Source organism: Anomaloglossus baeobatrachus, chromosome 1, assembly GCF_048569485.1.
Source record: "Anomaloglossus baeobatrachus isolate aAnoBae1 chromosome 1, aAnoBae1.hap1, whole genome shotgun sequence".
Taxonomy (NCBI): Eukaryota; Metazoa; Chordata; class Amphibia; order Anura; family Aromobatidae; genus Anomaloglossus; species Anomaloglossus baeobatrachus.
In genome coordinates this window covers 325,388,699-325,406,706 of record NC_134353.1, presented here as the reverse complement: position 1 = coordinate 325,406,706, position 18,008 = coordinate 325,388,699, and the positions used below count along the sequence as shown (strand labels likewise).

The window sequence follows — 18,008 nt, the reverse complement described above, 5'->3', positions numbered from 1 at the left end:
ATGCTCCTTCACTGTATCTTTTGCCTGCTCCTCTTCATCCCCTTACGGTCGGGGTTCCTCGGGGTTCAGTCCTTGGCCCCCTCCTTTTCTCTCTATACACGGCCCCTATTGGACAAACCATCAGCAGATTTAGTTTCCAGTAATATCTCTATGCTGATGACACCTAACTGTATATATCGTCTCCTGACATCACCCCTACATTATTACAAAATACTAGCGATTGTCTGTTTGCTGTCTCCAACATGATGTCCTTCCTCTATCTAAAATTGAACCGGTCAAAAACTGAACTTCTCCTGTTTCCTCCCTCTCCTAACCTTCCCAAACACAATATTACCATTTCTGTTTGAGGTTCTATCATTACTCCCTAGCAGCAAGTCCGCTGTCTTGGGATTATATTTGACTCCAATGTCTCCTTCGCTCCCCACATTTGTTCACTCGCTCACTCATGTCACCTCCAACTCAAAAACATCTCTAAAATTCGACCTTTTCTTACCGTTGACTCTGCAAAAACTCTTACAGCCGCTCTCATTCATTCTCGCCTGGATTACTGTAATTCTTTACTAATTGGTCTTCCTATTACTAAACTCTCCCCTCTCCAATCCATTCTGAATGCCACAGCCAGGATCATTTTACTCTCCAACCGCTTCACTGATGCCTTTGCTCTGTGCCAGTCATTGTACTGGTTGCCTATCCGCTACAGAGTCCAATATAAACTTATCACTCTGACCCACAAAGCGCTCCACAGTTCCGCACTACCCTACATCTCCTCCCTTATCTCTGTCTATCACCCTACCTAAGCCCTCCATTCTGCTAAAAACCTAAGGCTGATAACCTCAATAATTCGAACATCCCACTCCCGTCTTCAAGATTTCTCATGAGCCGCGCCAATAGTCTGGAACACATTACCAAGAACAATTCGATTAATTCCCAACATCCACTCCTTTAAGCAGGCCCTAAAAATGCATTTCTTTAGACTAGCCTATCACCTTACCACACTCATCTAATCTAGTCCCATTCTGCCATTCATAAAATTTACTTCCAATTCTTGTCCCCTGTATCTTCTCATTGCATTCCTTTTCATGTACTTTTTTTTGCACTCTGTACTTGTATAAATTCTGGCCGATGAAGGGTTCATGCATCTGGTTTTGAATCCCATATTAAATCATTGGCTGGACCATATATGACAAGCTTTTCTCCCCCTCCATTTACCTTTTGTGCCTCCCTTATTTCCTCATAGATTATAAGCTTACGAGCAGGGCCCTCACTCTTCTAGGTTTCTGAATTTTGTTATTTTGTATTGTCTCATATTTTCTATACATGTCCCCTCTGAATTGTAAAGCGCTGCGGAATATGTTGGCACTATATAAATAAAATTATCATTATTATTATGTAGATTTCCTGAAACAAAACAAAATACGTTTCTAAATAACCCCTTGGGGCTAGTGTAACAATTACAACAATTCCAATTCTGATTTTTAATACCGATTTAAGTACTATATAAATGTTTTGAACCTATACCCACATATTGACTTTTAGGGCAGCAGGGTGGCTCAGTGCCTAGCCCTGTAGCCTTTCTGCGCTGGAGTCCCTGGGTTTAAATACCACCAAGGAGAACATCTGCAGGAGTTTCTATGTTCTCCCAATGTTTGGTGGGCTTCCATCTGATACTCTGATTTCCTCCAACACCCCAAAGATATACTGATAGGGAATTTACATTGTGAGCACCAATGGGGACAGTGATGATGGTTAGAGATGAGTGGACCCATAGAAGTTCGGGTTTGGCTGGTTCAGCCGGACTTTATCTAAAGTTCTGTTCTGGACTTGACCTGACCTTCACTGGAAGTCACTGATTGGACAGTTCGGGTCTTCGCCACAGCCAACCATAAACAGAACACTTCTGGGGGGAGGTCAGGATTTTACTTTTTTTTGTTTGTATACACTACATCTGCTAATACTGATTTTGGCCCCAGTGTGAGCCATTCAAGCACTGCATGTGGCTCGCACTGGCCCGAGTACCGAACGTATCGAAGCACACCGATGCTCACTCGAGTGGTTTGCATATGTAGAGCACCCGAACTCAAACATTTGATTTTTTTTTTGTAAAGTTTGTGTTTGGTACGAACACCGAACACCAAACCTCAGATTCGCTCATCTCTAATGATGATGTCTGTAAAGTAGTGTGGAAATTAATGGCACAATATAAGTAAAACTAGAAGGTTGCCTGATTCTAAAGCATCGGGTATTCTAGAATTTATTGTGTAGTTAATGTATAATTTTTGTTATATATATTAGATGTTGTTGCGTGTAGTTGCTAAGTGTTTGTGTAGGGGCTGTACATGTTCTGGGTGTTGTCTGGGTGTGGCGGGGGGTGAGAGCGGTGTTGTATGTGTGTTGCGTGTGTTGCGTTGTTTGTGGAGCGCTGTGTGTCTGTAGCGTTGTGTGTGTGTGTGTTGCACGGTTTGTGTGTGTGTGGTGTGTTTTGGGGTGAGGTATGTTTTGTGCAATGTGTGTGTTGTGCGGTATGTGCGTATATTTATGTATGCCGCGGTGTTTGTGTGTTGAGTGTTATGTGTGTGCGGCGTTGTCTGTGTGTGTGGGTGTCTGTGTAGGGCGGTGTTTGTGGTTCTGTGGTTCCCAGTGTGTGTGTGTGTGTGTGGTGTGTTGTGCAGTGCGCGTGTGTGTGTGTTTGTGTGTTGGGGGGAGGTGTGCACCTCCCATCGTGCCCCATCCCCCATGCTGCGCACCTCCCATCGTGCTCCATCCCCCATGCTGCGCACCCCCCATCGTGCTCCATCCCCCATGCTGCACACTCCCCATCGTGCTCCATCCCCTATACTGCGCGTTCCCCATCGTGCTCCATCTCCCATGCTGCGCATTCCCCATCGTGCTCCATCCCCTATGCTGCGCATTCCCCATCGTGCTGCATCCCCCATGCTGCGCACTCCCAAACGTGCTCCATCTGCAATGCTGCACACTCCCAAACGTGCTCCATCCGCCATGCTGCGCACTCCCAAACGTGCCCCATCCCCCATGCTGCGCACCTCCCATCGTGCTCCATCCCCCATGCTGCGCACCCCCCATCGTGCTCCATCCCCCATGCTGCACACTCCCCATCGTGCTCCATCCCCTATACTGCGCGTTCCCCATCGTGCTCCATCTCCCATGCTGCGCATTCCCCATCGTGCTCCATCCCCTATGCTGCGCATTCCCCATCGTGCTGCATCCCCCATGCTGCGCACTCCCAAACGTGCTCCATCTGCAATGCTGCACACTCCCAAACGTGCTCCATCCGCCATGCTGCGCACTCCCAAACGTGCTCCATCCACCATGCTGCGCACTCCCAAACGTGCTCCATCAGCCATACTGCGCACTCCCAAACGTGCTCCATCCGCCATGCTGCGCACTCCCAAACGTGCTCCATTCGCCATGCTGCGCACTCCCAAACGTGCTCCATCCGCCATGCTGCGCACTCCCAAACATGCTCCATCCGCCATGCTGCGCACTCCCAAACGTGCTCCATCCGCCATGCTGCGTACTCCCAAATGTGGTCCATCCGCTATGCTGCGCACTCCCAAACGTGCTCCATCCGCCATGCTGCGCACTCCGAAACGTGGTCCATCTGCCATGCTGCGCACTCCCAAACGTGGTCCATCCGCCATGCTGCGCACTCCCAAACGTACTCCATCCGCCATGCTGCACACTCCCAAACGTGGTTCATCCGCCATGCTGCGCACTCCCAAACATGCTCCATCCGCCATGCTGCGCACTCCCAAACGTGCTCCATACGCATGCTGCGTACTCCCAAACGTGCTCCATCCGCGATGCTGCGCACTCCCAAACGTGGTCCATCCGCCATGCTGCGCACTCCCAAACGTACTCCATCCGCCATGCTGCACACTCCCAAACGTGGTTCATCCGCCATGCTGCGCACTCCCAAATGTGCTCCATCCCCCATGCTGCGCACTCCCAAACGTGGTTCATCCGCCATGCTGCGCACTCCCAAATGTGCTCCATGCCCCATGCTGCGCACTCCCAAACGTGGTCCATTCCCCATGCTGCGCACTCCCCATCGTGCTCCATCCCCCATGCTGCACCAGCATCAGCCTCTCTCCTTCCAGCCTACCCCAGCCTCAGCCTCCCCCAGCCTCTCTTCTCTCATCCTCCCCCCTCCCCCTTCCAGCCTTACCCAAGATCAGCCTAGCCTACCGCAGCCTCAGCCTCCCCCAGCATCAGCCTCTCTTCTCTCAGCCTCCCCCCTCCCCCTCCCAGCCTTCCCCAGGATCCATCCCCCATGCTGCGCACCCCCCATCGTGCTCCATCCCCCATGCTGCGCACCCCCCATCGTGCTCCATCCCCCATGCTGCGCACCCCCCATCGTGCTCCATCCCCCATGCTGCGCACCCCCCATCGTGCTCCATCCCCCATGCTGCACCAGCATCAGCCTCTCTCCTTCCAGCCTACCAGAGCCTCAGCCTCCCACAGCCTCTCTTCTCTCAGCCTCCCCCCTCCCCCTCCCAGCCTTCTCCAGGATCAGCCTCTCTCCTCCCAGCATCAGCCTTTTCTGTCCCCAGCATCAGCCTCTCTCCATGCTGCGCACTCCCAAACATGCTCCATCCGCCATGCTGCGCACTCCCAAACGTGCTCCATACGCATGCTGCGTACTCCCAAACGTGCTCCATCCGCGATGCTGCGCACTCCCAAACGTGGTCCATCCGCCATGCTGCGCACTCCCAAACGTACTCCATCCGCCATGCTGCACACTCCCAAACGTGGTTCATCCGCCATGCTGCGCACTCCCAAATGTGCTCCATCCCCCATGCTGCGCACTCCCAAACGTGGTTCATCCGCCATGCTGCGCACTCCCAAATGTGCTCCATGCCCCATGCTGCGCACTCCCAAACGTGGTCCATTCCCCATGCTGCGCACTCCCCATCGTGCTCCATCCCCCATGCTGCGCACCCCCCATCGTGCTCCATCCCCCATGCTGCGCACCCCCCATCGTGCTCCATCCCCCATGCTGCGCACCCCCCATCGTGCTCCATCCCCCATGCTGCACCAGCATCAGCCTCTCTCCTTCCAGCCTACCCCAGCCTCAGCCTCCCCCAGCCTCTCTTCTCTCATCCTCCCCCCTCCCCCTTCCAGCCTTACCCAAGATCAGCCTAGCCTACCGCAGCCTCAGCCTCCCCCAGCATCAGCCTCTCTTCTCTCAGCCTCCCCCCTCCCCCTCCCAGCCTTCCCCAGGATCAGCCTCTCTCCTCCCAGCCTCCTCCAGCACGCCGTGCTCCTCTGCCGACACTCACAGATCCGATCGCATACACTCACACACACACACACACCCGATCGCATACACTCACACACCCGATCGCATACACTCACACATACCCGATCGCATACACACACACACACGATCGCATACACTCACGCACACCCGATCGCATACACGCACACCCCCGATCGCATACACTCACGCACACCCGATCGCATACACGCACACACCCGATCGCATACACTCACGCACACACACACATTGACGATATCGCACATACGCGCTCACACTCACAACATCCGGAGATAGCACATGCTATCTGGCCATGTGATCCTCTGGCAGGTCCTGGAAGCTCACAGCACAGTATCGGCGCAGAGAAGCAAGCGATATCCCAGGATGTTGTGAGTGTGTGGATGCGATGTGATGTGTGTGTGTGAGGTGTGTGTGAGAGTGAGTGTGATCTGATGTGTGTCTGTTGTTATGTGTGTGCGTGTGTGTATGTTACGCCGCTGCAGGACCTTGATGCGCTGGTAACTATGCTAGCATGGTTACCAGCGTATCTCGTCCCCCGCTCGCACGGGAGCACACACCAGCATACGGCGGCCAGGCCCAGCAATGCGAGGGTATGTGTCGGCTGGGTTTGCGGCGTACGCTGATGTGGGCTCCCGGGGGTACAGTACTCACCTGTGAGTCGTGGCTCCGTGACCGTGTCGGTTCGGGGAATGTGCGGGGGGCGGGTCCAGAGCTAGCGTGCATTGCGTGAGGGGGACGGGGCGTGGCGTGGCCGAGTTGCCAATGCCTGCAGGGCAATCTGTGGGGGGGGCGGAGCCTGGGCGAGCGGCTGGCCAATCCGTGTGGGGGCGCAGCCTGGGCGAGCGGCCAATCAGTGTGGGGGGGCGGGGCCATGGCGAGCCCAGCGGCCAATCAGCTTTGTGTCACCGTAAGGACACAATTTTGGAGCATGACAGACAGACAGACAGACAGACAGACAGAATAAGGCAATTATATATATAGATAACTGGTATATTTTTTGCTATGGTAGTATTGGTATTCTGTGATGCTATAACCTAGGATTCTCATTTGTGCATGCCTTGCTGTGTGTTTGCTGTTCTGGTCAGCATGTTGTGCTACATCGTGCTTTGCATTCTACTTTTGTGTAAGTGTTTGAGCTTGTATGTTTCCTGGCAACTAGCTCAAGTGTATGTTTGCCAGTCTTTGGGTTGATATTGTGTGTCCATTTCTATTTCATAACTTGTTTCAAAGTTGGGTAATAAATTCACAGATCATTGTTGTCGTTCAATAGGCTTGAAATCTTTAGTGGACCACACATTCCTCTCATACTTGTTCTTCACTGAGGCTCTTGTCCATCTGTTTAGTTTTCCCATATACTTGCTTTGCATTGAAATGACAGTTCCTTATGATTTACTCCTGTAGGCTCTGTAGTGTTCCGAACATCCAGCTCCGATGCCTATTGGCCCCTATTCTCGGGGTCCAATACCTATCACCAGTGACTTTAGATGCAGCTAACAACAGGAATATATCATAGATTTATATATATATATATATATATATATATATATACTGTATATATTCATCACTACCTCTGCAACTTTTTGTAGCTCCGTCCCTGGATTTATATTAGCAATATATTGTTTTTATTTTTATACCATTATAATTATTTTTACATTTTATACTAAATACCATTGGGAGGTACAAAATTAATTACTCACATATTTCTTAGGTCCAACTACCTTTTTAGGGATATTTTAGTAGGATATTATGCTATTTTATGACAATTAATAACATAAGATTTGTATTTGTGTTTTTTTTAAGGGGGGAGTTAATACCAGTGTAAAACATGGAGGTATTTATGTGAAAGCAGTAATACCAAAAGGAGCTGCTGAAGCTGATGGCAGAATAGAGAAAGGTATTTTTCACAGTTTTATGTTCTCCTATATTGATCACTATTTTAATTCTCTTCTTTCTGTATCCTGACACCAGTTTTATGTTCCCCTGATTTCTCAGAAAAGAGCAATATGTGACAATGTGTTGTAAATACTCTTACTGTACAAGCAGCTTTTGAATTTAGTGATTTATTGGCATTGGTAGAATTACAGTAGAACTTGCAGTGATCAGTTTTTGGGAGTCATTAATGTAGCAATGAGCACAAATCATTCTTCTGTTATAGGTATTATGTCTCTGCACAGCAACATTTTTCAGCTATTGCTGGCAAGGCTCCCCATATAATTCTGATCTTGATTTCATGAGAATCTAGGAATCAGCAGAACATACAATCACAAAATAACATGTAATAATATCTTCTTCAAGGGGTTGTCCGGTCTAAAACAACACTTCTGCCGCCAGGCCGGGCTCCAGGTTTTCGTGGGCCCCGGGCGAAAAAGTCCTAATGGGCCCTATGCACACACACCTACACAGATATGTACAGATACAGAAATGCATACATATACATATTTTGAAGACAGATTCACAAACATACATACAGTATATATATATATTGTGAGACTGTGACCGGGGTTATCTATGACGGCCGGTATGTCTCGCCCCGGTTGTGCTCACTCCATGATAGAAAGCAACTCCACTCCAGGGTTAATGCTGTTTCCCTACAGGCTGAAGGAAGGGTTAAAAGGAAACAGGAACAAGGGCGGGTGTGCCGGGTGTGAGGGAGTGAACACAACTCCCTGAGTTCTCTGCCGGAGAGGCACATGTGTACTGTTGTGGACTTTTGTTTGGATAGTAAACCGTGTGCTGTGACCCTTGGTGCCTGGATCCCGTGTCTTCTGCTGCATAGCCGACCACGCTACCTCACATATGGTGGAGAATCGGCGGGCATGCCAGCCCGGTGAGGTGTAGCTTCCATTTCTCGTGACCCAGTAGCACATGTCCTGGATTCAAGCGGCTATACTACAGCCCAAACCCGGCGACGCCATGGAGGAAATACTAAAGCAGCAGCAACAGATCAATGCACACCTGCTCCGGTCGTTGGATCATCAGCAGCAATCTTTGAAATTGCAGGAACAAAGGCACCAAGAACAGATGGTTCTCCTGGCCAAGTCGATCCGTGCCGGACCGGGAGCAACAACCCCGGGACCGGGTGACGACGGCAGCGTCCGGAAAGCGGTGAGACAAGCGTTGCAAAAGATGACCCCGGGGGATGATGTGGAAGCGTTCCTGGCGGTGTTTGAGCGGGTGGCCGAGCGGGAAAAGCTGCCGACCCCCCAGTGGGCTGAGGTATTGTCGCCCTATCTGACGGGTCAGCCCCAAAAAGCGTACCTGGACCTCTGTACCGAGGACGCCATAGAATATGCGACTTTGAAAGCCGAAATACTGGCTCGGTTGGGGGTGAATACCTATGTACGGGCTCAGCGGGTAAATCAGTGGTTCTATGAGGAAGCCAAACCCGTACGCTCCCAGGCCTATGACTTGTTGCATCTCGTAAAAAAGTGGTTGCAGCCTGACACTCTGAGCCCGGCGCAAATGGTGGAAAGGGTAGTAGTTGATCGTTTTGTGCGCACTTTACCCGTCACCATTCAACGGTGGGTAGGACAGGGCGACCCGAGTACCCTGGACCAATTAGTGTCCCTGGTAGAGCGGCATGTGGCTACGCAGGACTTGATACGGGACACTGAGACTTTGCGTACCGCCCGTCGGTCCGGCCCCTCCAAGCCTAGGGCCAAGGACCCACCGCTGACACCGGTGCAGGAGTCCGCTACCGTCCCGTCTGAGGCCGCGCCTGCCGTCCCTGAGGTCCGGAAGGTTCTGTACCCTAAACGACAACTCGTCAAGGGGGTTTCCTTCCCTATTAGATGTTGGCGGTGCCAGCGGGTGGGACATATGGAAGCCCAGTGTCCACTCACCACGGAGCCCATGGATTGTGGGGTTACCCGGCGGGGTTCAATGTATGCTCAGGTGGTGTGTACCGCTGACCTGGTCTCCCCAGAGACTGAGCCCCACTTGTGCCAAATACAGGTGAATGGATGTCCGGTTACAGGCTTGTTGGATTCCGGAAGCTTAGTGACCCTTGTGCGATCAACCTTGAGGGCTAAAGTAAAGGCCACAGGACGTACCGTGGGGGTGGTTTGCATACATGGGGACCGCCGAGACTATCCCACGGGGATTGTCACCATCACAGCACCTTGCGGTCAGGTGCAACATGAGGTGGGACTTATTAACACTCTTCCCTATGACGTGATCCTAGGAAGGAATCTGCCCTATTTTTGGACTTTATGGAAGGGACCTCCTAAGTCCCCTCAGATATTGGTCAGTCCGGGACCTGAGCCCTACAATCCTGAATCCGGGACGCCTGCCGTAGGGGTCCCCATGATAGGGACAGAATGTGAACCCGATAGGTCGCCCCTAGAGGTATTGGCAGGAGAGGCTGAGACGGTCGAGCCCATCCCGGAGTTGGAGGCGTCCCCGGATACGTTTGGGACAGCCCAACTCCAGGACCCTACATTAATACATGCCCGGAGTCGGGTGACAGTAGTTGACGGGGTGGCACAGCTGCCCGGTGCCCAGGTAAGGTACCCCCATTTCGCTCTTAAGCAGGATTTGCTCTACCGGGTAGATGAAATACGGGGCGTGGGGGTAGAGCAGTTGGTGGTGCCCCAGCCGTATCGCCGGCGGGTCCTCGACTTGGCTCATAAACACCTGATGAGTGGCCACCTAGGGGTCAAGAAAACGCAGGAGCGAATATTGCAAAGGTTCTATTGGCCCGGGGTCTTTGGGGAGGTAAAACAGTTCTGCGAAACCTGCCCGGAGTGTCAGCTTACCGCACCCCTGACCCACTTTCGCAGTCCGTTGGTACCGTTACCCATTATAGAAGTCCCTTTTGAACGGATAGGGATGGATCTGGTGGGGCCCCTCGTAAAGTCTGCTCGAGGGCACCAACACATCCTAGTGATCGTTGACTATGCCACCCGGTATCCAGAGGCGATACCTCTCAGACATACTGCGGCGAAGCTTATAGCTCGTGAGTTGTTTGCTGTGTTCTGCCGGGTGGGGTTGCCCAAGGAGATCCTTACGGATCAGGGGACCCCATTCATGTCTAAAGTGACCAAAGAGCTATGCCGGCTACTCCAGATCAAGCAGTTGCGTACGTCTGTGTATCATCCTCAGACGGATTTGTTAGTAGAACGATTCAATAAAACCCTGAAAACCATGCTAAAAAGGGTGATCTCCAAAGACGGGAAAGACTGGGATATGATGCTTCCCTATTTGATGTTTGCCATACGAGAGGTGCCACAGGCATCCACGGGGTTTTCGCCTTTTGAATTGTTATACGGGCGACATCCCCGGGGATTGTTGGACCTGGCAAAGGAAACATGGGAGCAAGAGCCCACCCCCCATAAAAGTGTGATTGAACACATTTTAGGAATGCAGAACCGCATAAGCGCGGTCATGCCAATTGTGAAGGAGCATTTACAGGAGGCTCAGGCCGCGCAAAGCGGCCGCTACAATAGACAAGCCACCGTGCGGACCTTTAAACCCGGGGATCGGGTGTTGGTTTTAATCCCCACGGCGGAGAGTAAATTCCTGGCTCAGTGGCAAGGCCCCTACGAGATAAAGGAAAGAGTCGGGGTGGTCAACTATAAAGTATTGCAGCCCGGTAGGCGGAAACCTGAACAAATATACCATGTCAACCGATTAAAACCTTGGCAGGAACGGGAAAGCCTGATGGTTGTTTTTTCCCCATCTCCCTCCTCTTCGGGTCGTTCACATCCGGCTCCAGCGACCTCCGGAGAGGACGAACCGGAAGTAAGGATTGGAGAAGCCCTCACCAAGCAACAGAGGCGAGAGGCCAGACGGCTGGTTCAGCAGAACCCCGATGTCTTCTCCGAGCTGCCTGGTAGGACCAGTCTGATACGACATGATATTGTCACCGAGCCCCACCTGAAGGTACGCCTGAAGTCATATCGCGTGCCGGAGGCTCGAAAACAAGCCATATCAGAGGAAGTGAAGACAATGCTACGCCTGGGGGTCATCGAAAAATCCCGGAGTGAATGGGCTAGTCCCATTGTCCTAATACCAAAACCCGATGGCTCCTTAAGGTTCTGCAATGACTTTAGGAGATTGAACGAAATATCCAAGTTCGATCTCTACCCCATGCCCCGGGTGGATGAGTCTGGAACCCATGGTCATCACCAAACACTGGGTTTCCTCCTTCTTACTGCTTTGCCAGGCCTTTAGAGCCGCAGCCTTCAGGTCTTGCTTGTTTGTGGGTCTTTCTGTCTTAAGTCTGGATTTGAGCAAGTGAAATGCATGCTCAATTGAGTTAAGATCTGGTGATTGACTTGGCCATTGCAGAATGTTCCACTTTTTTGCACTCATGAACTTCTGGGTAGCTTTGGCTGTATGCTTGGGGTCATTGTCCATCTGTACTATGAAGCGCCGTCCGATCAACTTTGCGGCATTTGGCTGAATCTGGGCTGAAAGTATATCCCGGTACACTTCAGAATTCATCCGGCTACTCTTGTCTGCTGTTATGTCATCAATAAACACAAGTGACCCAGTGCCATTGAAAGCCATGCATGCCCATGCCATCACGTTGCCTCCACCATGTTTTACAGAGGATGTGGTGTGCCTTGGATCATGTGCCGTTCCCTTTCTTCTCCAAACTTTTTTCTTCCCATCATTCTGGTACAGGTTGATCTTGGTCTCATCTGTCAATAGAATACTTTTCCAGAACTGAGCTGGCTTCATGAGGTGTTTTTCAGCAAATTTAACTCTGGCCTGTCTATTTTTGGAATTGATGAATGGTTTGCATCTAGATGTGAACCCTTTGTATTTACTTTTATGGAGTCTTCTCTTTACTGTTGACTTAGAGACAGATACACCTACTTCACTGAGAGTGTTCTGGACTTCAGTTGATGTTGTGAACGGGTTCTTCTTTACCAAAGAAAGTATGCGGCGATCATCCACCACTGTTGTCATCCGTGGACGCCCAGGCCTTTTTGAGTTCCCAAGCTCACCAGTCAATTCCTTTTTTCTCTGAATGTACCCGACTGTTGATTTTGCTACACCAAGCATGTCTGCTATCTCTATGATGGATTTTTTCTTTTTTTTCAGCCTCAGCATGTTCTGCTTCACCTCAATTGAGAGTTCTTTAGACCGCATGTTGTCTGGTCACAGCAACAGCTTCCAAATGCAAAACCACACACCTGTAATCAACCCCAGACCTTTTAACTACTTCATTGATTACAGGTTAACGAGGGAGACGCCTTCAGAGTTAATTGCAGCCCTTAGAGTCCCTTGTCCAATTACTTTTGGTCCCTTGAAAAAGAGGAGGCTATGCATTACAGAGCTATGATTCCTAAACCCTTTCTCCGATTTAGATGTGAAAACTCTCATATTGCAGCTGGGAGTGTGCACTTTCAGCCCATATTATATATATAATTGTATTTCTGAACATGTTTTTGTAAACAGCTAAAATAACAAAACTTGTGTCACTGTCCAAATATTTCTGGACCTAACTGTATATATATATGTATATATACAGAGACACACAGACAGACACACACAGACACACACTCACACAGTCATGTACACTGATATACACATCATACATGTACATATGGACACACTAGAGATATTTTTAAAATGAGCAAGTTGGCAGCAGCCTCACTCACCTCCCCCGCCTGTATCCATCCAGCTCCTCCAGGGCATGTGGCAGTGCAGAGCACACTGCATGATGGGGGTCACTTTAACAGACATGGCTGTGCACATTCAGACTGCTGTTTACATCACAGGAGGGGCTGGGGGCTACAGTATATAGATCACAGCAGGAGCTGGGGGCTACAGTATATACTTCACAGGAAGTGCTGAGGGCTGCAATATATAAATCATAAGAGAAGCTGCGTGCTACAGTATATACATCACAGGAGGGGCTGGGGGCTACAGTATATACATCACAAGAGAGGCTGCTGGCTATAGTACATACATGACAGGAGGGACTGGGAGCTACAGTATATACATCACAGTAGGGGCTGGGGCATACACATTACTGGGGGCATACACATTACTGGGGGCATACACCTTACTAGGGGGGCATACACCTTATTAGAGGGGCATACACCTTACTAGGGAGTCATACACCTTACTAGGGGCTCATACACATTACTAATGGCTCATACCAATTACTGGGAAGCATACACATTACTGGGGAGCATAGGCATTACTGGGAGACATAGACATTACTAGGGGACATAGACGTTTCTGGGAGGCATAGACGTTTCTGGGAGGCATAGACGTTTCTGGGAGGCATAGACTTTACTGGCGGGGCATAGACATTACTGGGGGGCATAGACGTTACTAAGGAGACATGCACATTACTGGGGTATATACATATTACTGGGATGAGGGAAATGCAGCTCTTGGGGGCCCATACAGCTCTGGGGGTGGCCCATACAGCTTGAGGGGGCACATACAGCTCTAGAAGGCCCATACGGGTCTGGGGGTCCATACTGCTCAGGGAGGTGACTCATACAGCTCTAGAGGGCCCATACTGCTCTGGGGGGCTCATACTGCTCTGGGAGGCCCATACTGCTCTGGGGTCATACAGCTCTGGGGGGCCATACTGCTCTGGAGGGTGTCTCATACAGCTCTGGGGGAAGGACATACTGCTTCGGGGAGTGGCTCCTACAGCTCTAAGTGGGCACATGAAGCTTGGGGGGTGGGGGCACCTACAGCTCTGGGGGGGCAATGCAGCTAGGGGGGAAGCGAGGGACTACACTCTGGTGTTAGTGCCACTAATAGTGGTCACCTGACCATAAGTATGCGATATGCATACTCCCAACAAGAATCCAACTAGACTGTTTCTGGCATCGTGCAATACACTAGAGTTGAGCACACTGGAATCAGTGTAGTCAGATTTTGGTTTTCCCATATGCATATCTCATACTTACGGTCACATGACTGCTGTTCCCGACACTGACACCGGAGAGTCCTCACAGTGCGCAGTGTGTACGATATGAGGATTCACAAGTCTGCAGTCACATTGACTGCAGACTTGTCGTTTTAGACCAAATATCCCCTATAACATCATTCCTTTATATACATCAAACTATTAAAATAAATAAATAAACAACAAGTTAGTAAAGCTGAATGAGGCAGTCACCAGCTATAATCTGTGTATATACTGTATAGATATGACGTGTGCAGAGTGTTCAGTTACTCAAGTTTTCAGTTAGCGATTGTGCCAAAAAAAGATAGTAGAAGGGTAATGGTTGGTGCTCTGGGTGAATGGTGGTGCTCAGTGCTAGGATAGATATACTGATAGTAATATAGGAAGGATCACAATACTCCTTACTTACAGAGAAGTGGATATTAAGTATTGCTCTGTCAGCAGTTTTTTTCCAAACATCCACCAAACTGTTCCCAATAGGCTGTGATCAAAGTCCTGGATAATTTAAATATTGGTAATCTTGTAAAGTGTGGTACTCTTGAACATGACATGCTGACAGATTAATAATTTATATTCTGCTCTCTGTATTTATGGTGTGCTATAGTCTTTTGTACATTACTGGTTAAAAACTGTGTTTTAAGGGCATATATAAAACTGTGAACTAATGTAATTGTTTGGGTCAGCGCATTCCAGAGAACTGGTGCAGCTCAAGAAAAGTCTTGAAAAGGAAAGTTCCAATTATGGAAAATATTAGTGCTAAATCATTGTCAGAATGGTTAGCCTGGGTAGATTTGTAACCAAAGATGTAATAGGTGATAGCTTGTGATTAGACTGGCACATTATTAGTACTACAAATAAATGTGAAATAATAAAGGTTCAAAAGTTTTCCATGAAACAAAAGCTCCATTTATAAGATGCCTGTATTTGTATTGAGAGATATTTTTGATAATACAAAGACAAAAATCAATTTAATGAATCGCCAAAGGATGTTTCAATTATTGTACAGATTTACACAGAAATATCTTCCTTGTGGAACAATAGGCTTCTACCTCCTAGTTTGTTGACCTTTTAGATTTTTTTTTTCGTAATCCTGTAACAATTCATTAGCTACATTCTAGGCATTAATTTGGACATCTGTTAACTATGCAATTCTGGGATTATCACAACTGTTTGTCTCTAACCAAGGTGACCGAGTCCTGTCTGTTAATGGAACCAGTCTGGAGGGCGCCACACATAAGCACGCAGTGGAGATGTTGAGAAATACTGGTCAGGTAAGCTTTGTTTAATGGCAGCACTATTCTGATTTGTCCTTGTGAGTGATTCTAGATTTGTGTTTGAATGGCATATATAACATAATACGGTAATACTGATGCTAGATGACATGGAGGCTAAACTATGCGTGGAATCCTAATCAATATAGTTTGCACTGGAGAGTACACATCATGCAAGATAAAAAAGGACATGTCACAATAATTAGAGTATTGTATACCATACATTAAAGATATCTACGCTAAATATAAAAATCAAGTATATAAAAAAGACGTTTGTTTCAAGGGGTAATGCAGCAATGCTATAAAACATGCAGCAGCATTATTGTTGCATGAAATATAGCCTGCAACCCCTGCCCTTAATTCCAACCCGATTATCTTCTTTTGCATCAAAGCTAAGGTCTTGATTATAGACTTCTTCAAATCTTAATGAAATACAGTGATAAATATGGATATGCATAAAGGTATATTCATATTGATGTCTATAATCTTTTATGTATTTCATCCCATTAATTTTTTCTTTAATTTCTATTTTGACTCAATATTTTCTTCCAAATTATAAAACTCCAGACGGCCAAAGCTTTTTAGAAAACTGGCGTAAAAATCTTTGAAAAGTTGCAAAATGTTTGCTTAACACAGAATTTTCCCCAAAATTTGTGGCTTTTAGCATTTTCACGTCAGTTTCGGCCATGGGTGGGGTCGGGATGGGGCGTGGCGATGTCTGCTTGCCTAATTCTTGACGAGCTGTTGAGTAGCTTATGCCACAAATCTTACTCCTTCCTCTTATTGAATCAGAACTCTCTATATCCAGCACTCCTCCCTCATCAAGTCTGGCTTGTAGATTTAATCGGGGCCATAATTCTTATTACTACCTTGCAAAAGCTGACACGTTGGTCCATTTTCATCAAGACTGGCGTTGTACACACTGGTCTTGATGATGCTCAATGCTAGAGTCTGAGGCACCTGGATTCATTAAGGACTGGCGTACGATTTGTGGAGCGAGGTATGCTACAGCTTGTCATGAATTAGAAAAATTGGTGTTGCCGAACCCTTTTCCGCAGTTGGTCAAAACAGGCATGAAAATGCCATAAGTTAGAACCTTTTTTTTAGGTTTTTCAAACCATTTTACATCGGTTTTGTGCATCTTTGTGTTCATTTTTGTAATTGCTTCTCTTCTGTTTTCCATCCTTATTTGCACAACTCTCTTCTACCTTTATTTTCATTATATAGATAGCATTAAACTTTAAATCCTTTGATGGTATTACCATCAAATTGTAGAGTTTTGCATCAGGTTTTTACTTGTGATTATACCCTAACCATTAAACTTACCTTAATATATCAGTCTGCTTTTTATTAGAGACATTCCCCAACAATAAGCTGATTAGATGGTATCCCACCACTTGGAATCCAAGTTGTAGTAGTCTAAACTTGTAACCATTCCCAGCTCTGGTTAATACTTAGGAATCGTGGTACTCATCTCTATTAATTCCCAATCAGGATATTAAAGATGTGTTCTATAAATCAGATTCTCCCTTTAGAGCCATATTCCTTTGGCCAGCAATTGTAACAATACAGATGTCATTTTTACAGAACTTGTAAAATTATACCAATTTTACAAACTTACCCTTAGCTCATATAATGCCATCGTATTCTGCATGGCTTAAAACAGATTGTACTCATTCACATTAGTGTTTATTCCCAAGAGGGGCTCTTTTATAAACTTAGTCAGGGCAATTTCATAACAGCAAATTGACCTATTAGTACATAGTTTGAGGAAACCCATGAAAACATGGTGAGAACATATTGTGTACAGATGTTGTCCTAAGTCAGATATGTCTCTGAGTAAAGATGCTGTCACCTATTCTGAGTGCATATAAATGTGTGTATATATTTTTTTAGATGCCTGATAGCCACAGTGAGAACATCTGTTTAGAAATGACTTGGCACATAATTGGTTTGTTGGTATTAGATATTCACATACATTGGTTATTGTTATAGGTGGTAACTCTGCTGCTTGAAAAAGGGCAGCTGCCAGCTGTTAAAGCCCACGCTCCTGTCACTCCTCAGTGCACACCACCTAAGCAAGCAGATGGCAGCAAGCCGCAGAACAGAAAGACTACTGCACCAGCAGAATACGGCTTCATCACTGATGGTAAGGATACATTAATTACCCTGGCATTCTGTGCTGATTCTGCATGCCTAATGCCATAGGGAGCGTCGCTAAACCTTTTAATAGTTTTAGAATGAAGTTGTAGTTTTGAGTGGCAGAGTTTTTCTAGAGGAAGATTACTAGCCTTTAAGGAGGACCTTTCACAAACTTATAAGTTGTATATTCCAGCAGGAAGATAAATAAAAATGTTCCCCCCCCCCTTTTTTTTTCTACTAAGTTTTGGATATACAGTGCATTGAAATTACAGGCACAAAATATGCAAATTGTGTTATTCAGCAGGGCAATTCCTTTTGTTTAGCTCTGTGGGTGTGTACTTTCACCCTTCTATGATGCTATCCAATCATAAAAAGACAGTGTCATAGAGAGGAAAAAGTAAACACCCAC

The 18,008-nt window shown here is 47.8% G+C and overlaps 1 protein-coding gene across 4 annotated transcripts in view; it reads left to right on the top strand.

Annotated features, from left to right (window-relative positions):
* The window catches only part of PTPN13 (protein tyrosine phosphatase non-receptor type 13), a 427,557-nt gene that overhangs the window by 323,873 nt on the left and 85,676 nt on the right, over window positions 1-18,008 (top strand). For all 4 annotated transcript variants that reach the window (XM_075351805.1, XM_075351812.1, XM_075351792.1 and 1 more), the window contains exons 26-28: window positions 7,100-7,193; window positions 15,372-15,457; window positions 17,453-17,606. In XM_075351805.1, coding sequence (XP_075207920.1) covers window positions 7,100-7,193; window positions 15,372-15,457; window positions 17,453-17,606 — 334 coding nt within the window. The remainder of the gene's footprint in view (window positions 1-7,099; window positions 7,194-15,371; window positions 15,458-17,452; window positions 17,607-18,008) is intronic.